This window comes from Lucilia sericata, unplaced genomic scaffold (assembly GCF_015586225.1).
Source record: "Lucilia sericata isolate MDLA Ls3-8-SP2 unplaced genomic scaffold, ASM1558622v1 Contig000324F_arrow, whole genome shotgun sequence".
In the NCBI taxonomy this organism is placed as follows: domain Eukaryota; kingdom Metazoa; phylum Arthropoda; class Insecta; order Diptera; family Calliphoridae; genus Lucilia; species Lucilia sericata.
The window spans coordinates 125103-149716 of record NW_023994347.1 but is presented as its reverse complement, the minus strand read 5'-3'; the positions used below and the strand labels follow the sequence as shown (position 1 = coordinate 149716).

The following is a 24614-nucleotide window of genomic DNA, read 5'->3' as shown; positions in this document are numbered from 1 at the left end:
AAAAAAACCGGTTGATATTTTTCAAATTCAGAAAAAAACCGGTTAACCGGTTTTTCATTATAAATAAAAAAATATATTTTAATTTGAAAAACTTAATGTTTATGTTTAAATTTGATTAATAAAACATGGCCCGAAATGATTTTTAACAGTTTAAAAGATTATAACTTTAGATCTAGTCGTCTGATTTACATTATTTCTTTAATATAAAAAAATTAGGAAAAAGAGGGACACTTCTGTTAAACATAAGGTACTATGTAATCCTGGCTTATTTTAAAAGCTCTTTTTAGGAAATTTGCATAGGCATTCCAACACTTCCATAAAATTTCAGCCGTAAATTAATTATTGTAATTGGAATATAATCTTAAGATTGATAACATTTTCTCAAACAGTTATCAATTTTACAAATAATATTTTTTAATTAATTAGGAAAATCAAAATAGTTTAACCAAAGGAGCTCTAGAAAAATATACGCTAGTTCCTCGACTCGAATATTTTTAAAATTTAGACGGGCTGTATTATTATTTACTTAAAAATTTCATTTAAATAATCTTTGAATACAAAGCAAATAAAACTATTCGAAACCGGTTTTTAAAAAGTGAAAAAACCGGGTTATTCGATATTCGAAAAATCAACATTAAGAAAAAACCGACACTGGTAAAGGAGAAAAAACCGGTTTTAAAACCGGTTGAAAAATCGAGTCGATCACCCTAGTGGATATACACATATGATTCGTCATAGCCGAATATAATACTATTACTATTTTCTCGGGAATGATTTTGGTACAAATTTTGTCGAAAACTGCAATTATGTATTTCATAACTATGTATATAGTACCAAAGTATTTGGAATTTCTGTCTAATTACGTAAAAGTAAACCATTGATTCTTTGGAACAAATCATTGTATGATATTACATATTAGTTTTGAAAATAATGGAACTATAAACAGAAGCAATTGTCCCTACGGAAAAATTTGGTAGTTTTTGGAACGTTTTGGTAGTTTTTTGTCGGAACTTTGGTAAGAAAAATAAATTGTGAGTGGCAACGCTGCTCTCACTTACTCCGGGTTCTACATGCTTAATTTCATGCTTCTAGGTTTAATTTTAAAGAAAACTCAAAAAAATACCTGTGTAGAACGAAAAAGTACCAAAAGTCCCTTTATTATTAATTTCATGTTTCGATTTCAATATCAAAGAAAACTCAAAAAGTACCAGATACAGAATGAAAAAGTACCAAAAAATATCACTTGGTACCGGGGTTCCAAAAAACACCTCATTAGCATATTTAGTGTTTCTAAATCTAAAAATTTTATCTAAATTGGATCATTGTGTTTGAATAAAATCAAATTTCCCGTTTTTACCACTTTTGGTACTTTTTTTCTACCCATTAACGAAATAAAAATTCTATTCCAAAATGTTGCAACATCGTACTGGGAGCCCGTTATTATGTATTTATATGTATAAGTTAATAAACCAAAATCAATGTTTTATGAAAAAAGTACCAAAAATAGGTACAATTTTCACCCCTTAAACATCCGAATAACCAAAAAGTACTAAATTTATATTTTTATTTTTTCGTCAAGTTATGAAGGAGTCAAAAATATTGTTTGAATGTTCACTGGTTTAAAAGATACATGGGGTGCAAAAAAAGTACCAAAATACAGTTTTTACCCGTTTATTCCCTAAAGGGGCCGAAATTGAAAAAAGTACCAGACACCTGCCCGCTTATTTTTTAAATGAACGACGATAAGCTTTAAACTATTTTTGTATCTTTTCTAGTTTAAGAGATATGAGGTTACCGATTTTACCCGTTTTTACCCTTTTTTACCCCCTAAACATTCGAATTTCCAAAAATCCCGTCTTAGTGGATCTATTTGGTGGGAGACCAACCCCCTGTCCAAATTTCAGCTCTTTAGCTTTAACCGTTTAGGCGATGATGAATCAGTCAATCAGTCAGTCAGTAACGTTAGAATTTTATATATATAGACTAGCTATACCCAGTGTGCTTTGCTACCCTAAAAGGAATATGTATAAATAAATACCAGATTTATTATATGTTACATATAAAAGATGTCAAGCAAATTATTGCAAGTTCGCCAGTTTCTATCTATCGCCAATTTCTATCTATCTACAAAAAATTTGAATAATATAAGAGTTTCCAAGATGCACGAAATTTTGTATTTAATTCATATATGTGGTGCCAAGCCCCCCATTGAAAGTCCGCCCGTTATTCTCTAAATGTTCACATGAATGTCAAAGTTCTTCATGTAAAATTTTAAGATTCTAGCTCTAATAGTTTCTCAGATATACGAATTTAATTCATGTGGGGGCTTCAAGCCCCCCGGATGAAAGTCCGCCCTTTTTCCTCCAAAATATTCAGATGATTATTAAAATAATTTGTTCAAAATTTGAAGAATCTAGTTCTATTAGTTTCCCAGTTAAACGAAATTTTGTATTTAATTCATATGGGAGGTACCAAGTAACCCATTGGAAGTCCGCCCGTTATATTCTAAATGTTCAGGTGAATGTCAAAGTTCTTCAAGTAAAATTTAATGATTCTAGCTCTAATTGTTTCTCAGATATACGAATTTTTCTATTTTATTCATATGGGGGCTCCAAGCCCCCCAGATGAAAGTCCGCTCTTTTTTCCTTAAAAATGTTCAGATGAATATTAAAGTTCTTCGTGCAAAATTTTAAGAATTTAGTTCTATTAGTTTCCCAGATAAACGAATTTTTGTTTTTAATTAATATGGGAGGTGCTGCTCCCCTCATGGGTAGTCCGCCAATTTTTTACCCAAAATGTTTATATGGATGTTAAAGTTCTTTGTGCAAAATTTTAAGAATTTAGTTCTATTAGTTTCCCAGATAAACGAATTTTTGTATTTAATTAATATGGGAGGTGCCGCTCCCCTCATGGGTAGTCCGCCAATTTATTACCCAAAATGTTTATATGGATGTTAAAGTTCTTCGTGCTAAATTTTAAGAATTTAGTTCTATTAGTTTCCCAGATAAACGAATTTTTGTATTTAATTTATATGGGAGGTACCACGCCCCCTAATGCTAGTCCGCCTACTTTTTGTCCTAAATGATCATATTGACACTAAAGTGGCTCCGACAAAATTTGAGGACTCTAACTGTTATATTATCTAAAATATACGGATTTTATATTTTCTTAATGTAGGCGTGGCTCATCGCCCACTTGAAATTTCGAAATAAAAAGTAGCCTATTACCTATTCCAGACATGCAGGAATATGCTGTGAAAATTTCAAGAAAATCGGTTCAGCCGTTTAGTAGTCTATAACGTTCAAACATACAAACATACAAACAAACACACATTCATTTTTATATATATAGATTAAGAGTTAACATTACACATAACATTTTAAAATTTATTTTAGATATGGATCAATGGGAATCATAGAAATAATGAACAAATCATTCATAATTTTATGGATACCGGTGTTATTATTAGTTCCCCTGCATAATTAACTATTAATTTTAACGAACTAATATAATAACTTGTATTAAAGCGAAATGTAATTTAGATAACTAGTAGTTAAATTTTAAATATATGTAATTAAAATGTAATTAATTAATACAGTAGGGAATACAAAAGAAAACTATTACTTGACTTTTCTGCAACTAACTTTAAGTTAGTTAATAAAGAGTTATCTTTAAGCTAATTTTTTAGTAACTAACTTTAAGCTAGTAATAAATAAAATTAAATTTTTACAAAAATTATTTTTTTTAATAGAAACAAGTTAGAGTGTTATATTCGGCTAAGCCGAATCTTAAATACCCTCCACCAGCTACTTCTATATATTAATAACCTTTTAGTTGATAAAATATTTGTGGAAATATGAGAAACCATATTTTCTAATAGAACAAGCAAAGATTTAAATATTTTAAATCTGTTACAATTGCAAGATTTTTCGCAGCATTATAATTAATTACAATTAATTATATACGGTTAAAGTGTTTTTAGAGTAATATTTTTGTAAATAAAAGCTATATTTCTCTCAAAATTTGTATCTAAGTATATATATAGCTATTTGGTAATAAGTGATTTTCGGAAGAGGCTTTGTATGGGACCGATCGATCCATATTATGGACCGATCGTGAACAAATTTAAAACAACATTTTGTACACAAAAGTAATGTCTGCGTCAAATTTTGCATGGATATCATTGTTTGGTAATGAGTAATGTAAATTTAAGTGATATCTGGGAGGGGACCTTATATGGGAGCTAAGACCAAATATGGACCGATCGTGAATTTTTGTTTAAATCAAATATTTCTAAACTAAATTAATATTTGTGCCAAATTTTGGAAGGATATCATTATTTGGTAATAAGTTATGTGCGTTTAAGTGATTTTTTGAAGGAGATCTTCTACGGGAGCTATGACCAAATATGGACCGATCGTGAAACAATTTTAAAATTACATTTTGGTATACAAAAGTAATATTTGTCCAAATTTTGTCATTTCTGTATGTAAAGGCAATATTTGTGCAAAATTTTGTATGGATATCATTATTTGGTAATGTGTAATGTGCGCTTAAGTGATTTTCGAGAGGGGACTTTGTGTGGGAGCTACGGCCAATTATAGACCGATTCAGAAAATTTTTTTTAATGATATTGTCATTCTACCGAAAGTTATTAACAATTAATGAATTTTCCGAGAATAAGGACATTTGTAAGGGATGTGTAGGAAATTGTGGACCGATTCCGCCCATTTTTATCAGGTATCAAGCATTCATATAGAAACAATTGTGTGCTGATTTTTATGAAATTATATCGCATAGGTTTTGTGAAAAATTGTTTTGGAATGTCTTAAAAAAGCTTAATTTTTCGGAAAATTTGTGTCGGGCCTACTATCCAATAGTACTAACCTTTGTGCAAATTTCATCGGAAGACATAGATTTTTAAAGTTGGGTCACTTTTCACGAAATGACCCTTATATGTACATATATAATTTGATTAAAATCGTTAGGCTTAAATTCAATTACAATTTCGTAAAAATATTTCAATATTTTAATATTTTAAGTATAGTTTGTTCAATATGTACATGCATATATACTAAATTTAAGATTTATATTTTCAGGGTTTTGATCATGTGGCTAAATTTTGTGCATCATTTGAAGTAGACACATCCCGCTTAGGATGGAAGAAGTTTGATATTACAACAACTGTTAAGGAATGGTATTCGCGGAGAGAAAGTGAAAAGCTTAGACTGCTTATTGACTGTACAGGTTGTGGCAAGGTGTATACAGTACATCTATTTAATGACAATACCGCCAAGGCGGATGCCAGCATTAGAGAACGTCGAATAGCGGATGAAAGGCGTAATGCGAATATTAATAAAATGCATAGCAAACATTTTTACAATATTACTCATAATTACGAGAACTACACTAATTTTCAATATAATCAAACAATATTGGTGGCAGATAAGGATGGCATAAGACAAAGAAATCCAGCGAATTCAGATGAAAAAGATCTCTTGAATTCAAGCCGTCCATTTTTAGTTTTGCATACCGAAGCTAGAAGACAGCGTCGGGTTCGTCGACGCGCCATAAATTGTAATGGAGCGTTACACGGTCAGTGTTGCAAAGAGTCGTTTTATGTTTCATTTAAAGCCCTCGGCTGGGATGATTGGATCATAGCACCTCGAGGATATTTTGCCAATTATTGTCGTGGCGATTGCACTGGTCCATATCGTACACCAGATACTTTTCAAACATTCCATGCCCACTTCATTGAAGAATATCGTAAAATGGGTCTTCTAAATGGCATGCAACCATGCTGTGCGCCAATAAAATTTTCCAGCATGTCACTTATATATTATGGCGATGAAGGTATAATAAAAAGAGATCTTCCAAAAATGGTGGTCGATGAATGTGGATGTCCATGATATTGGTATATTATTCGAAGAGGTACACAAAAAATACTCAAATTACTACTCATACCATTGCTGACATAACACATAGATATAATTTCGACTCTTTTATATATGTATACATATATACTATATAAGTATGGATATATGTATATACAAATACGTATAAAATACATATACATATATATAGTATGTATTTCAGAATCGATACCACACACAAATAAGTTACAGCATAAATATACCGTCTTATAACATATAGTTCCACTGGGCAGCTCCAAAATCTCCGGCCTGCTAATCGTTATAGCAAATAAAAACAGACTATGTATGAGCTGTACATAACTACTAATATTAATAATATAATAGTACTAAATTACCAGAGTGTGATTTTTTATTTATTTTATTTTTTAATTCTAAACCATGTAATTTTGTATTATAAACTAAAAATACTATTTATTCCCTTTTTCCATTAGTATGTAAAAAACTATTTTAGCGTTAAAACACAATTGGAGTAGAGTGGATTTTCTAATAGAAATTTTTAAGTAATTTTCAACTTAAAATAAAAACTAAACATTTTTTATTTCGAAATAAAAACTAAAAATTATAGCATTTTCAATTATATGTATGTAGAAAGTTTCAGCTATATTTAAGATGTTTCTATGAGATTTAAGGAAAGGGCAGATTCTGGACATTGAACTAACAGCCGAACATTGGACAAAAATCCCACAATAAATTAGGCAAATTAAATTAAACATGCTTAACACGATATTTTTAAAATTGTGATATCATATCTTCAACGAAAGTTTTTGAATCTGTAATAATTATTTTGTCAAAATTCCAACCATTTGGCGACATTTTATATACACCAAAATATTTTTTTACAGATATCCCACTCACATCCCACTAAGTATCCACAAAGCTCTTAAAGAAAATGTTATAAGCTTTCATTTGAGCAAAAAAGGCAACAAAAACGTCCATTTTGAAAAATAGGGGAAAATTAAGCGCCAAATATTGAAAAAATCTTATTCTTAAGTTAAACAAGTAAGAGTGTTATATTCGGCTATGCCGAATCTTATATACCCACCATCAAACCTCGTTTGACTCGAATGAAACTTACTTATGTCGAATTTCATCTATATACTCGTATTTTTTAGGCCAGTTATAAGCGTTAAAGTAATTTTCTGAAGGGGACCTTATATAGTGGGGTAGGGTTAATTATGGGTCGATCCTCATAAAATTTGGTAGACAGAATTTGGTTCGTATTAAATTTATTTGTGTCGAATTTCATCGCTACACTCGTATTTTTAAGCTATTAATGAGCGTTGCAGTCACGTTCTGAAGGGGACCTTATATGGGGGGTAGGGTCAATCATGGACCGATCCTCATAAAATTTTGCATAGTGATTTTTGATCATAAGAAACTTACTTATGTCGAATTTCATCGCTATATTTTTAAACAAGTTATGGCTGTTAAAGCTGCTTTTCGAGGGGCCACTTGTATGGGGGCTATCCGAAAATGTGGACCGATATTGCCCATTTTCAATACCAAACAAACCTTACCTATAGAAAGTTTCAGCTATATTTAAGATGTTTCTATGAGATTTAAGGAAAGGGCAGATTCTGGACATTGAACTAACAGCCGAACATTGGACAAAAATCCCACAATAAATTAGGCAAATTAAATTAAACATGCTTAACACGATATTTTTAAAATTGTGATATCATATCTTCAACGAAAGTTTTTGAATCTGTAATAATTATTTTGTCAAAATTCCAACCATTTGGCGACATTTTATATACACCAAAATATTTTTTTACAGATATCCCACTCACATCCCACTAAGTATCCACAAAGCTCTTAAAGAAAATGTTATAAGCTTTCATTTGAGCAAAAAAGGCAACAAAAACGTCCATTTTGAAAAATAGGGGAAAATTAAGCGCCAAATATTGAAAAAATCTTATTCTTAAGTTAAACAAGTAAGAGTGTTATATTCGGCTATGCCGAATCTTATATACCCACCATCAAACCTCGTTTGACTCGAATGAAACTTACTTATGTCGAATTTCATCTATATACTCGTATTTTTTAGGCCAGTTATAAGCGTTAAAGTAATTTTCTGAAGGGGACCTTATATAGTGGGGTAGGGTTAATTATGGGTCGATCCTCATAAAATTTGGTAGACAGAATTTGGTTCGTATTAAATTTATTTGTGTCGAATTTCATCGCTACACTCGTATTTTTAAGCTATTAATGAGCGTTGCAGTCACGTTCTGAAGGGGACCTTATATGGGGGGTAGGGTCAATCATGGACCGATCCTCATAAAATTTTGCATAGTGATTTTTGATCATAAGAAACTTACTTATGTCGAATTTCATCGCTATATTTTTAAACAAGTTATGGCTGTTAAAGCTGCTTTTCGAGGGGCCACTTGTATGGGGGCTATCCGAAAATGTGGACCGATATTGCCCATTTTCAATACCAAACAAACCTTACCTATAAGAAATATTTATGTGAAATTTCAACCCTCTAGCTCTTTCCATTGGGCTTCTATCGTGCTTTCAACAGACAGACAGACGGACAGACATGGCTAGATCGTCTTAGAATTTAATGAAGACCCAGAACATATATATACTTTTGTGGGTCTATGTCCAATATTTCGATGTGTTACAAACGGAATGACAAAATTAATATACCCCTCATCTTTTTTGATGGTGGGTATCAAAAAAAATATATATTTTATTTCAATTCTTAAACCGTGAGCCTCAATTATGAACCGATACTCATAAAATTTTGTACATTCAGGGCTATACTCGTATTTTAAATAAGGAACACTCGTAGTTTATTAGCCAAAACTCTTTCCTGAAGGGAACCTTTTGTGTATTACCGACACATTCCGCATGAAATTCGGAGCGAATTTCATAACCGTATTTCATAACTCATATTTTTAAGCCAGTAATGATCGTTTAAGTAATTTTCTGAAGGGTGTAACGAACCATTTCCCGACGAGCCTTATCATTCAAAGGAGAGTGCTACTAATCAGTCCGGCCGTGCTCAGGGATAATGGGGGGGATCTTTTCCTCGGATAAGATAAGGCGGTTCGTTATCTCAAAAATAAAAAAAATATAGTAGCAAACAAACCCTAGAAACGACTATAACAATTTCGAGAGAGAGAAAAATCCTAAATAGTGATGAATGTAAATGAGTCCTGGTTCGGAATAAGTATTAGCTGAAATTCTACTCACTCCTCTCTTAACCCACCCTTAACCTATGCTATTCAAAATAAATTCCATGAATAGCCCAATTTACTTTTCTAACTAAACAGGTCTACATTTTTCGCGAATTAATTAAATAAATTAGAAATCCATATTAAAGAAATATTTAATTCAAAGTAAGAAATGTATATATTAAAATTTTCAATAACAAAATTCATAATCTAATAACAATAACAATAAAGCAAGAAATTGAATTTAAAGAAAGTGAAAAAAATAAATCTAATGTCAAACAAAATTTGAAACATTTATTTAAAAGTTAAAATTATGTAAATTAAAAAAATCTAAGAATTAAAAAAAAAATTACAATATTCTGATAAAAATTTAATCAATTAAAGTAACTCAAAGCAGCAAAATAATTATGAGCACATCTATCTCATACGTCTGAAACTAGATTAGATGTTGTGGTTTGCTTGTCTAGCTGCTGACCCTGGCCCAAAAGTTAAGTGATAAATTATTCTTATCAATTCGTCACAATAGCCCAAGGAAAAATTTGAAAAGATCTCCTGTCTTGGCTCTTCTCGTAAAAAATTTTAAAATTTTCCTTTTTGTTCTCCTTTTCTCAATTTGTAATTTCAAAAAAAATTATTATTTTTTATTTTTTCTTTTTTTTTTTTTTACGTCTTTCTCAAACAAACAAATTTTCAAAAGTCCCTTTATTTTTCATTTTATCTGACAACCAAAACAAAACCATACTCTGATCAAAATATAAAATTAAAATTATTTTCAACAAAGTATACTTCTCAAATTAAAGTCGCACGGCCTCACAAAACAGAAACAGTATAAGAACACCAAAAGTACGACAGACTGGTTCTGTAAAAGGGCGAAATAGATTCTTAAATTCGAAATTTCCATCCAAAAATTATAAATATTATCCGTTAAATGTCCTTGTGTTATGTCCATATGTCCTTTGCGTGATATACGCCCTTACTTCCACCGTCCAAATCCTGTAACTCATAATTTACATGTCCTACTTTTCGAATAATTTTGGCGCGAATACCAACCGGAGCTAATTTTGAATTAAAATTTTCGATCTTGGAACTTTGCGTAAAATTTCTCCGAATTACTTCCTGTCCAATTTCATAGTCTTTCGTTCTTGTTCGTAAATTGTATGTTCGTGCATTCTTCTCGTAAGCTTTTCGCATGTAGTCACGTATTGAGTCCCGAATCAATGAAAAATTGTCTTGTCGTTCTAAATATATATCTGAGTCCGCTAGAATGTCTAATTTCGCCAAAAGTTTGTAGTCCTCACCATGTGTAACCATAGTTTGTCCGAATATTACTTGATATGGTGTCTTTCCCAAGGATTGGTGTATGCTATTTCGAAGAGCGCAGTTAATGCTGCTAATATACTGATCCCATTCTCGCTGATCCTTTCGAATATAAGACCTCAAAGCCTCATTAATGGAACGGTTGACGCGTTAGCCTGAGGACTGTACACAGCTGTTAACATATGGTTCACTCCGTTCTTCTTCAAAAAGTTTTCAAAATCTTTACATTTAAACTGGGATCCGTTATCTGACACCAATACCTCAGGAACCCCATAACAGTCAAATATGTCCTTTTGTAAATAATTTATTATGTCCTTAGAAGTAAATTTTCGTAATGGTTTCAGAAACGTGAATTTGGAAAAATGGTCAAGTACTATTAATATTCCTATATTTCCCGTCCTTGTCCTTGGTAATGGTCCTATGAGGTCAACATACAATCTTTGAAATGGTCGGTCCGTCTTAACAATTTGTCCTAGTGGAGTTCTCAAAATAGTTGTCGGTGTTTTAGACGTCTTTCATAAGTCGCAATTTTGAATGTAGTCCTTAACGTCAGTTACAAGTCGTGGCCAAAAGAAGTAACGTCTTATGCGTTCTAATGTTTTTGTAATTCCGCCGTGTGAAGATTTTGGTAAGTCATGTGCCGAAAAAATTATATTTTGTCTAAGTCCAGTAGGTATATATAACTTCCACAAATTTGATTCGTCAGTTAAACCATTCGAAAACTCTGTCCTTTTGTAAACATATTTGCCAATAATTTTGAAGTCCGGTAAATTTGAATTTTGAATACATTCACGCAATTTAGAATATTCGTCAGAATCAAATTCGTCCGAGTCAAGGTCAATTGTCGGAACGTTTTCAATTTCAATTGAATTTATGAATTCCTCGCCCTCATGAACTCTAGACAACGCGTCAGGAACCACATTGTCCTTTCCCTTTCGGTGTTCAATAGAGAAATGAAAACCCTGCAGCTTAAGTGACCACCTAGCCAATCGCCCCGATAAATCACGCTGATTCATAAGCCACTTCAAGCTCGCATGATCTGTGACGACTTTGAATTCCTGGCCCTCAATATACGGTCTAAATTTCTTCACTGCCATCAATACCGCTAAACACTCAAGTTCAGTGATACTATAATTTCGCTGCGCTTTGTTTAATTTGTGTGACATATAGGCAATAGGTTGTTCTGTACCATCCTCGTCTTCCTGCGCCAATACTGCTCCAACCCCACAAGTGCTCGCATCGCATTGGAGTATAAAAGGTTTGTTATAGTTTGGGTGGATCAGTAATGGGGCAGATGTCAGTCTAGTTTTCAGTTCGTCAAAAGCTTCTTGAGCCATGTCAGTCCAAACAAAAATCTTCTTTTTCGTCAACAATTCCGTCAGTGGAAATGTCACAGTCGAATAGTCCTTAATAAATCGTCGGTACCAACCAGTCATCCCTAAAAATCGTCGTAAATGTCGTATTGATTTTGGTACCGGAAAGTCGCGTATGCCCTAACTTTGTCCTCGTCCACTTGTAGTGTCCCGTTTCCAACAACGTATCCTAGGTACTTCACCTTATTTAACGCAAAAAAACTTTTTTTAATGTTTATAGTTAAACCTGCTTTTCTAAGATGGCTTGCCACCTCTACTAAATGTGTCATATGTTCGTCAAAGTTCTGTGAAACAATTAAAAGGTCATCTAGGTAGACGAATACGTGCGTCTTTAAATTGTACGGAATAACAACGTCCATAAGTCTGCACAACGTTTGCGGTGCATTACACAGTCCAAACGGCATTCTTGTAAACTGGTACAATGGCCGATTAGGGACTGTAAAAGCTGTCTTTGGTTTAGAACTTTCCTCCAATTTAATTTGCCAAAAAGCATCTTTCAAATCTATTTTTGAAATGCAATAAACTGGAGGAAGCCTTGCAATATGTCCGTCAATGTTTGGTATCGGGTAAGCGTCCTTTTCTGTCACGGAGTTCAATTTCCTACTGTCGACACACATTCTTACTTTACCAGGCTTAACTACAACTACTGTTGGTGAAGACCAAGGAGAACTGGGTGCTTCTTCTATGACTCCGAGGGATAGCATTCTGTCCAATTCACCACACAACAACTTCTCTACAGCTGGAGAAATTGGGTAATATCGCTGTTTAATGGGCTTAGCGTCCCCTGTATTAATAGAATGCTCGATCAAAGTAGTACATCCTAATCCCTCTACTTCGGAGTTTGGAAACATAGAAATAACTTTTTCTAGTCTTTGTCTTTGTTCGTAAGTCAGTTGTAATTTGTCTGGGTCAGTTTCAGTACAGTCAATTTCACTGATAATTGGTGTTGAAATTTTCAATCCGAAAGTTGTCCAAAAGTCGTATCCACAAATTATGTCCTGTTGTATAGTCGGTACAATAATAAACTGAAATAATTTTGTTTGTCCTTGAAATGTAATATTTAAAGTCACTGTACCTATAACGTTTTGTCTTTGTCCGTCCGCTGTTCGTACATTGCCTATAAGTCTGCGAAAACTACTATTGTTTTCAACTTGTGATGATAGAGTGCCCCCAATGACACTGGCATTTGCCCCGCTATCTAACAAAGCGAAATAATAATTATCACCAACTTTCAATTTTGCATATGGCCTATTATCCAAATCTTTCTCCACCAGTGAAGAAATTATAGAATTCCTTAACTTTTTAATTTGTCCATAATACTCTCTAATTCGTTTTACAGATCTTATTTTCTTATTCGAACAAGTATTCTGTCCAAAAATTCTGTCGCGGGCTAGATTGTATTCCCTCAATCTAACGTGATAAGGTCTTAATAATGGATGCAATTGTTCCGTATTAGTGTCCATGTCCAAAGTAGTCTTATTTTGTTTTAAGTCCGATTCTATTGTCTTGGATGCCCGCTCTATTTTCGACGGACATCCTTGAGTTCGTTTCCCGTCTTTCTGGTACAATTAGGGCAAGTGGGTTTAAAAACGTCCTTAACCCCACATCCATAACAAAAAATACGTCTGGTCTCCATGCAGTCAAAGAAAGTGTGTCCGATTTTATCACAGTTCCAACACTTAATATTGTGTTGAACTGCACAAATTTCATCTTCATTGTAAGTCTTATCTACAAAATCCTTGTCCTCATTATGTCTCTGTTCTGTCAATTCCGCAACTCGTCCTTTTGTCAATTTTCTAGACTCCACGTGTAATTCCTTGACAAATCTCTCATGCTTCTTAACCTCACGTCTAAGTTGAGAAACATTAGAAATTTCCAAATGAATCAACTCGTGGCGAATTTCACTTCTCAAGTTTCTGAGTAAAATTTCACATAAATCGCGATCAGATATGTTCGATTTTAATTTGTCAGTAAAAGCCGATATTGTGTCCAAGTATTCGTCGAAAGTCTCATTCGGTTTTTGTTTTCGTCTTCTAATGTCCTCTAAAATATCGAAATCGTTATAGTCTACTTTGTATTTGTCACGTAAAGAGTTCGTTAGTGCAATCCATTCAACATTATCATGGTCACGGTGATACCGCCAGAACCATTCTAAGGCTTTTCCCTCAAATAAACAATGAGCATGATCGCACAACAATTCAAAGTCGCCATTCAAATTTTTAACTGTCAAAATATTTACGCGATAAATGAATTCATCGACTGGCATCTGATTATCATGACCACTAAATTTAATTCGCCAGTTTCGAATGATATTCAAAATCTTATCAGCAGAGAAATTATTTTGTGGGACATTGTTGTTTGGTGGAGGAGAAGAATTTGAAAAGTTATTTGGAGAAACGTCAGGTGTATTATTACTATTAGAGATATTCATATTTTGGAACATATTCCGAAATTCATTGCAAATAAAACTTTGCATTTCCACCCGAAAAGATTGTAAAGAATCCGAAACAATTCGTCTAAAACGTGAATCATCTGCATTAGCATGTTGTAAATGTGAAGTTGGAAAAGGATTATCAGATCTAGGCTGATTTGTATCGCGAGTTGTCCTTTTAGGTCGTGCACCTTGTGCAACTGGAGTCATGGTCTCTGGTTCTAAATTGACTGTAAAACTACAGTTTGAAGGTTGGTCTACATTAGACAAATTTTCCTGGCTTCTAGTCAAAACCATATTTAAACTAACAATTCAACAAAATATTATAAGTTATAATTCGCTACTTCATGAGACATTTATATTAGTTAGAAAAGTAAATAATAAAAAAAATAGAACTCATTACATCCCGAAAAAAAAAATTATAAACAAAAGAATTTATGCAAACCTTGAAGTAAGTACTATAAAAAACAAATATTTAAGATAGAAATCCTAACATCAAAGTTCACAAACAAAAATAAAAAAAAAACTAATTCTGTAATACAAATTTGAGTAAATATCCGAAATAATATCAGTTATCAAAATCTCAAATATTCTACCACAAAATATAATTTTGAAAGAATAACCCAAAGTCAAATATGTCAAAATTTCTGTGAGTGAAATCTCAAAATGTTCCAAGAATCAATCTCAAACAGAAACGTTAACATCTGGATAGGCTGCAATCTATTCAATCATTAGAAGGTGTAAAATCTTAGATAAAATCCAAAATTTTAAATCCGAACATGATAAAAATAGATTTAGAAAATAAATAAAAATTAAAGAAATTAGTCGAAACCACGGAATAAATAAAATCTGTATGAAGCCACAGCAGAGATAAAAATCCATTAATATGTTGTTGTCAGAAAATAATAAACTATTCGATACTGCTGGGCCCCACGTTGGGCGCCATTTATTTTATGTAACGAACCATTTCCCGACGAGCCTTATCATTCAAAGGAGAGTGCTACTAATCAGTCCGGCCGTGCTCAGGGATAATGGGGGGGGATCTTTTCCTCGGATAAGATAAGGCGGTTCGTTATCTCAAAAATAAAAAAAACAAGTAAGAAAGTATAGTCGGGCGTGGCCGACCATATGATACCCTACACCAGTTATGAATATTAAATGTGATTTATTTTTCATAATATCGCATTTATCTTCAATATTCCCTTGTTCCGATACATTTAAGCAATTTATGGATGAAAAACCAATTTTCTGAAAGAGGCTTTATATGGGGGCTAGGGGCAAATATGGACCAAGCCCGATAAAATTTTGTGAACATATTTATATTTACATAATATTTAATTGTGCTGAATTTCATCGCGATATTTGTGTTTATAAGTTAATTTGGGACATTCAAGTAATTTTCTGAAGGGGACTTTGTATGGGAGCTAGGGTCAAATGGGGCCCGATCTTTATGAAATTTGGCAGGGTTATCAAGACTTCTATAAAACTTAGTTGTGCCGTATTTTATCGATATATCTGTATATTTAACATAATTATGAGCTCAGAAGCCCTTTTCGGGGGGTTCTGTTCTATGGGGGCTAGGTGAAATAATGGACCGATTTTAACCATTTTCAATAGGCTTCGTCCTTGGGTCAAATAAAACGTGCATGCCAAATTTCATCCAATTATCTCGAAAATTGCGACCTGTAGCTTGCGCACAAGGTTTACATGGACAGCCAGCCAGCCAGCCAGCCAGCCAGACGGACGGACGGACGGACGGACATAGCTTAGTCGACTCAGAAAACGATTCTAAGCCGATTGGTATACTTTAAGGTGGGTCTAGGACGAATATTTTTATATGTTACAAACATCAGCACAAATCCAATATACCCTCCCCACTAAAGTGGTGTAGGGTATAAATATAGTAGCAAACAAACCCTAGAAACGACTATAACAATTTCGAGAGAGAGAAAAATCCTAAATAGTGATGAATGTAAATGAGTCCTGGTTCGGAATAAGTATTAGCTGAAATTCTACTCACTCCTCTCTTAACCCACCCTTAACCTATGCTATTCAAAATAAATTCCATGAATAGCCCAATTTACTTTTCTAACTAAACAGGTCTACATTTTTCGCGAATTAATTAAATAAATTAGAAATCCATATTAAAGAAATATTTAATTCAAAGTAAGAAATGTATATATTAAAATTTTCAATAACAAAATTCATAATCTAATAACAATAACAATAAAGCAAGAAATTGAATTTAAAGAAAGTGAAAAAAATAAATCTAATGTCAAACAAAATTTGAAACATTTATTTAAAAGTTAAAATTATGTAAATTAAAAAAAATCTAAGAATTAAAAAAAAATTACAATATTCTGATAAAAATTTAATCAATTAAAGTAACTCATTAGAAGGGAAAATGGTGTATTTAGTGTTCAATTTAATGTTGAATTATCATGTCAATAGCATAATATTTATAATTGATCAAGTATATATATTTAATTTATTTTTTTTTTTTTTCTAAGTCAAATTTAAAATCATCATATATATATTTTAATAATATCTTTTATTAAACTCACCACTTATAGGTTCCCACGATGACTGCAGGCCTGTAGTCTTGATCTTATGGGGTTTTCTTATTGTAAAATTTCAGTTATTATATATATGGGCGCAGATATTTGACTTCGATTTACTATATATGTACTTGTTTTCAATTATGGGGTTAAAATCATGGTAGTGTAAAACATGTAGATGTGCTTGTGATGTAAATATGTCAGTGTGAATGTGTTATTAATGTTAGTGTCCCTTTTACAAATTCATTTTTTTTTTTTTTATCTTTAAATTATGTTAAATATTAAATTATGTGTAAAAAAATTAAAATTGTTTATATTAAATTATGTTTTATATTAAATTTGCTTCAAAATTTGGCTTAACTTTCATTTTCTTCATTTGTCATTGTCTTGATGCGTCCAAAAGAATGTTATTATTGATTTTAGACCATCGTTGCACTTCTTAGATAAAATTTTAGCAGATATAATTCACAAAACAGTTGCCAGGTTGCAGTTAAAATAATAAGTCCATGGAAGGCTCAATATTTTATATTGTCACAAAATTTACAAAGCAGCAAAATAATTATGAGCACATCTATCTCATACGTCTGAAACTAGATTAGATGTTGTGGTTTGCTTGTCTAGCTGCTGACCCTGGCCCAAAAGTTAAGTGATAAATTATTCTTATCAATTCGTCACAATAGCCCAAGGAAAAATTTGAAAGGATCTCCTGTCTTGGCTCTTCTCGTAAAAAATTTTAAAATTTTCCTTTTTGTTCTCCTTTTCTCAATTTGTAATTTCAAAAAAAAATTATTATTTTTTATTTTTTCTTTTTTTTTTTTACGTCTTTCTCAAACAAACAAATTTTCAAAAGTCCCTTTATTTTTCATTTTATCTGACAACCAAAACAAAACCATACTCTGATCAAAATATAAAATTAAAATTATTTTCCAACAAAGTAAAATGAACAAGAGTATACTTCTCAAATTAAAGTCGCACGGCCTCACAAGGGGACCTTATATGGGTGGAGAGATTAAACTTATGTGCGTCAATTTTCGTCACATTCATATTTTTAAGCCAGTAATGAGCATTGTAGTTATTTGTAGAGGGGGACCTTATATGGGGGAAGGGTCATTTATGGGCCGATCCAAAAAAATTTGGTAGAAAGATTTTGGCTTACATGAAACTTATTTATGTCGAATTTCATCGCTATACTTGCATTTTGCGGCCAGTAATGAGTGTTAAAGTCATTTTCAGGAGTTGACCTTATATGGGGGGTAGGGTCATTTATGGGCCGATCCTAAAAAAATTGGTTAAAAGGTTTTGGTTCGTAAGAAACTTACTTATACTGAATTTCATCGCTATACTCGAATTTTTGGGCTAGTAATGAGTGTTAAAGTCATTTTCTAAAGGGGACCTTACATGGGGGGTAGGGTCATTTATGGGCCGATCCTCAAAAAATTTGATAGAAAGATTTTGGCTCATATGAAACTTATTTATGTCGAATTTCATCGCTATACTTGTACTTCTAAAGCAGTTATGCCCGTTAAAGCTGTTTCTTGGAGGTCCACTTGTATGGGGGCAATCCGAAAAAGTGGACCGATATTGCCCATTTTCAATACCAAAGAAACCTTAACAATAGAGAATATTTATGCAAAATTTCAACAGACAGACGGACGGACATGGCTAGATCGTCTTAGAATTTAATAAGGAGCGGAAATATATATACTTTTATGGGTCTATGACCAATATTTCGATGTGTTATAAACGGAATGACAAAATCAATATACCCCCCATCTTTTTTGATGGTGGGTATAAAAATATTTTTTTAATAGGTATCCTACTCGCATTCCATTATGGGACTACATATAAAGACCTTAAAGTAAATTGTCTAAGCTTTCGTTTGAGCAAAAAAAAAAAAGAAAACAAGTAAGATGTCTATATTCGCCTTTGCCGAATCTTATATACCCTTCACCATAATGTGTTTAAAAAATATTAATTTTATGAAATGTCAATTTATTTCATCTTCCCGACCCTGTCATAACTTAAGCAAAACAAGAGAAACAACAACAATGCTAAACGAAATAAAAAACAGAAAAAACAAAATACACAACGTAATGAAACCACAGCCATCCAAACATTAGAAACAATATACACAAAAAAACAAATATGGAAATAAATCTGGCATTTCTAAACGGCTGATCCGATCGGGATAAAATTCGGCATGAGCGTAGCCAAGGAGTATTCGAGTTTAAGTTTTGAAGATGAACCCCGCAGATGCCCCAGGGACGGAGCTGTGGCGGCTCAAACTAGGGTACCTACGACATGTAAAATTTTTAAACTCGTGCCATTTTTTTGTTTTTCACCCAAATACAAAGATTTTTATATTTTCTGAGAGATCTTGAAAAAACATGCTTGAACATACTACTTATCTCTTATAATATCCGAGTTATAGGCATTTAAAAATTTAGTGATACAAAATTTACCATACCTTGGTCCGCCTTTTTTTGAATACCGGGCGTAATTTTGGACCAAATGGACTCAATTTTTTCTTGTTAGTTAGACAACAAAATTTCCAATAATATTCAACAAATTTCAGATCAATATTATTTACAGATCCAAAAATATACGTTTTTTAATTTAAAAATTCAAAAAATTTTAGATTTTTGGCGTTTTTTTGCCAAAAATGTGTCTTAACTCTTTTATTAATAAAATAAAATTTTCTTTAAAAACATATAACAATTTTATAGTTTTCTAAAAGGTATCTTTACGCAGAACGCTTTGGCGTAAAAAACTTGTCCTATTTTTTGAAAATGTTGCCACTGCGTCCTTCCGAATATGACCTATTTTTTATCAAAACTTCAACTTTGGGCGACATGTTCTAAAATCCCAAAGCTGGGATCAGAAAACTGAAAGCAGTTTTGGAAACCTCAAAATGTTTTCTATTTACTCCAAAAGTATTTTTCCAGCCCTGAAAGATATGTGGACCCTATGGGCAAAAATGTAAAAAATCCCATTTTTGGGATTTTCATTCCTATTTTTGGGAATTGCGGGATGCCCTTTCACCTTTTCAATTTTTTTTTGCATTTTCTTATTTGAAATGACAAATTTAACAAGCGTTAAAATTTCATTGAGTTTTGTTCATAAATAAAGATTTTGTCATATATTACATATTTGTTTAATTTCTAAAACTATGATTTATATCAAAATTTTAATAGGGTCGCAGATAGCTACAACAATTTAGTCCATATTTATCCCTTAATATCATTTTTTAGTTAGATATGGAAATTCTCGACCCTTTACAAAAAATTTCAAGCCAATATCTCAATTACATTCAAAAATATGTTCATTTAAACCTGTGTCCTTTAATTTCATCTTTTTCATATTTTAGTATTAAGTATGACAGAACATACATTTGGTGTTGAATAAAATATTTGGACAATTTTTAAAAATTATTTAGTTAATTATTTTATTATAATATTGTATATAAAATAAAAAAAATTATAATTTTATTATGAGCCACGCACAACAACACCTAAATCACCCCACACAAATTACCTTTCCCGCCCACCGAAATATAAAACACAATTTAATACAATATCATCAGTTAGTATAATAGCTTTTTTTATTTGAACTGTTTATCTTAAACATAATACAATTAAAGCTTATAACCTACTTATATAGTTAATTCCTAACACTACTTATTTTCTATAAAATAATCTGTCATATCGGTATACATATCCAGAAGGTAATATAAGTCCTTTAAATCTTCCTTGTTTTGAGATGATAGAGTTTCATAACAAATCCATCTTTTTCGCATAGTTGAAAGAACAGGATCAGAAGATAGAAGTAAACTATTAAAAATATCTTCATTCTGTGATTGCCTGGAGCATTTTCTTGAGCTGAATAGTTGAACATGCTTAAAATCTCGATTCCTCGCTTCCTGGGCTTCTTCTGTTAACTCTCCAAGTGGAAGAATATTCGATTCAATTATTATTTGACCATGACACAATACTTTGTGTACTGTTGGTGTTAGTTCCCTCCATGGATACAGAGATACAAGTAATTTAGAAATTTCAGATGTGTATTCCCCAAATCGATTTTCATTAATTTTATGTTTACTATTCAGTGCCATTAAAATAGTTTTAACTCTTCGAAGCAACTCCTTGTCGATTCCAGTTATTTTTGAAGTAATTTCAAAATCACGAAAAAACCTTCTCGACGTATTACCGTCATTTGTACTACCGCAACTTGAAAGTGGTTTGTCGATGTTTAATCCCATCTGAACTTTAAATTCTTCTTGGATTCTGCTTTTTTCCGCAGCTCTCAGTTCTTTCAATTCTTCATTATTTTTTGTTGATTTAGTAGGATAGTTTGTTTTTTTTTTTTCCTGGATCGCCTTGTATGATGGTAATATATTGTGTCCTTTTTCATGCAGAGCTTTCCTTAATATTTGGTACTTATTTCGACTGAGACCCAGTTCCAACATAAGCGCTATTGCTTCCTCTTCAGTAAAATTTGATTATGATGTTGGAGTTGGTATACTTTCCACAATTCGCTTAAGTCGTTTTGGTGATGCATTAGGAAGAATAGTTGCAATATGTACGACATCCATATGTTGGTTTTCCTTTTTCAGCATTTCGTTAAATGTATCAGCAATTTCCTCATTTGAGATTGAAAAAAGTTTTTGTGTGACCCTCTTTTTTTTACCTTGAACATAAGTCTTCGTATGACTTGCAAGGCGCTCCTATTGATGTGTTGTAAGTTGAGATTTCCGTAGTAGTTTCCATCCAACTACAAAATTTTAATCGAAATTTCTTTTGATTTCCATCCACAGACTTACTTTTTACATCAAAAGTTTTAAAAAGTTTTCAATTTTTGATATGCCTGTTTTGTCTACTTTTCTACTATATGTAGTTTTTATATAATTTGAAATGTCTTCAATTCTTTCTGGCCCTTTTGAAGATATACTCCATAAAACGGAACACAACTCTTCGTACTTTAATGTAATCTTCATTGTAGATTTATTAAATATGGTACTTAAAATCTGAGAAGTTTACTTATATACCAATTCTTGTCATTTCCGATACAGGTATTCCAAAGTAAAAAATTACGAATTGTCTACCTATTAACATTTAGGACTATATTACTATAACCTGTAATTCAGTCATTGATATTTCTTATTAGTGAATGAATCGAAATTATCATTACCTGTATATTTTTACCTACATGATCATAAACGAAACAGAACGAAATGATCTGTTGAAAAAATTTAGGTAAAAAATAGTTATAAATTTTTGAAAATTTAAGCATAAGCATTATAAGGATAAGCAAACAAATAGAAAATAGGTAAATATAAGATTTAAATATGTGCTGTCATACTTAATACTAAAATATGAAAAAGATGAAATTAAAGGACACAGGTTTAAATGAACATATTTTTGAATGTAATTGAGATATTGGCTTGAAATTTTTTGTAAAGGGTCGAGAATTTCCATATCTAACTAAAAAATGATATTAAGGGATAAATATGGACTAAATTGTTGTAGCTATCTGCGACCCTATTAAAATTTTGATATAAATCATAGTTTTAGAAATTAAACAAATATGTAATATATGACAAAATCTTTATTTATGAACAAAACTCAATGAAATCTTCAACGCTTGTTAAATTTGTCATCTCAAATAAGAAAATGCAAAAAAAAATTGAAAAGGTCAAAGGGCATCCCGCAATTCCCAAAAATAGGAATGAAAATCCCAAAAATGGGATTTTTTACATTTTTGCCCATAGAGTCCACACTTCTTTCAGGGCTGGGAAAATACTTTTGGAGTAAATAGAAAACATATTGAGGTTTCCAAAACTGCTTTCAGTTTTCTGATCCCAGCTTTGGGATTTTAGAACATGTCGCCCAAAGTTGAAGTTTTGATAAAAAATAGGTCATATTCGGAAGGACGCAGTGGCAACATTTTCAAAAAATAGGACAAGTTTTTTACGCCAAAGCGTTCTGCGTAAAGATTCTTTTTAAAAAACTATAAAATTGTTATATGTTCATAAAGAAAATTTTATTTTATTAATAAAAGAGTTAAGACACATTTTGGGCAAAAAAACGCCAAAAATCTAACTTTTTTGGAATTTTTAAATTAAAAAACGTATATTTTTGGATCTGTAAATGATATTTATCTGAAATTTTTTGTATATTATTGGAAATTTTATTGTCTAACTAACAAGAAAAAATTGAGTCCATTTGGTCCAAAATTACGCCCGGTATTCAAAAAAAGGCGGACCAAGGTATGGTAAATTTTGTATCACTAAATTTTTAAATGCCTATAACTCGGATATTATAAGAGATAAGTAGTATGTCCAAGCATGTTTTTTCAAGATCTCGTCGAGCGCTTTCAGAAAATATAAAAATCTTTGTATTTGGGTGAAAAACAAAAAAATGGCACGAGTTTAAAAATTTTACATGTCGTAGGTACCCTAGTTTGAGCAGCCACAGCTCCGTCCCTGGGGCATCTGGGGGGTTCATCTTCAAAACTTAAACTCGAATACTCCTTGGCTACGCTCATGCCAAATTTTATCCCGATCGGATCAGCCGTTTAGAAATGCCAGATTTATTTCCAAAAAATTTCCATTCTGCCCCACTGTGCATCGCAATGAAACCAACCTTTTATAGTATAAAAGGTTGGTTTCATTGCGATGTGTGTTTTCTTTTTGTTTTTTTGTGTATATTGTTTCTTTTATACAAAAGTATGTTTAAACATATTATTTTTATTCATTAGCTTTTATACATCCACACTAAAGTTTTGACTGAATTTAGACACCACTTATTCAATCCGAAGAAATAGAGGTCAAATATCGTTAGATGTACAAAGCAGATACGCAATTAATTTAACTTATTAAAATATCCACGTCTTCCTCTAATTAAACAATTTTTTTATATAAAACTCGATTTGTATAGAAAATATGAGTGATTACGGATCTTTATTGTTTTCTCAAAATGAGAGTTATTTAAAGTAATTTTTTAAAGAGTTATATAAATAAAAATTTTAAGGGGAGATATGAATGATTTTTCAAGATAGAACCACAGCCGATTTAAAATTCGAATTTAAGTGAAAATGTAATATGAATATTAGGGATATAACTAATTTGGCGAAATTTTTGGAATACCACCACGAGATGGCCAATGTTGTATAATTATTGAAAATAATTGTTTTATGTGATTTGAAATCAAAAACATCACTCACCAACCCCAATTTCTAATATAAACCAAATTTTTATAAATTTTTTATTTTTTAATTTTAAGATTAAAATATTTATATATGGGTATATCTACCTAGAAGATATTTTTGTCACATCGCGACTCATCATTGCCTATATCTCCGAACTTTTTGATTTTTCGCAAATATGTATATACATCCCTAAATCAAAAAGTCCATAAAAAGTTATTTGTTTATAATATTTGTTTTCACCATATCTCCGATTCTTATGGACCGATTTTACTGGTTTTAAACAACTAAGGGCCAATCTTTAGGTGAAAGATTAGCGATTAAATTAAAATTAATCCTCGAAAGATGTTTTTGAGTACTCAATTAGTTAATTTTGTTTGCAAGAGGTGGTTTAATCTTAAGCACGAAATGCAAAAGTGTAAACAGCTGATGCAAAAAAATTAATAAAATTTTTATAAATATAAACATTAAAATGTTCTATTTATTGATTAGTATAAATTATGGACACTTCAAAATACATTTTTTTGTTTTTAATTTAAGTTTTCATTAATTTTCATATTAAATTTACAATTGTCTTCTTCTTTTTTATAAAATATGCATTGTTTTGATAACAAACA

The 24614-nt window shown here is 31.6% G+C and overlaps 1 protein-coding gene across 1 annotated transcript in view; it reads left to right on the top strand.

The window, feature by feature from the left end:
* The window catches only part of LOC119603668, a 175857-nt gene extending 169371 nt beyond the window's left edge, over positions 1–6486 (top strand). Inside the window, exon 5 of the mRNA XM_037955782.1 lies at positions 5100–6486. Within this exon, the coding sequence (XP_037811710.1) occupies positions 5100–5909 (810 nt within the window). The 3' untranslated portion in view covers positions 5910–6486. The remainder of the gene's footprint in view (positions 1–5099) is intronic.
* Positions 6487–24614: the final 18128 nt, after the last annotated feature.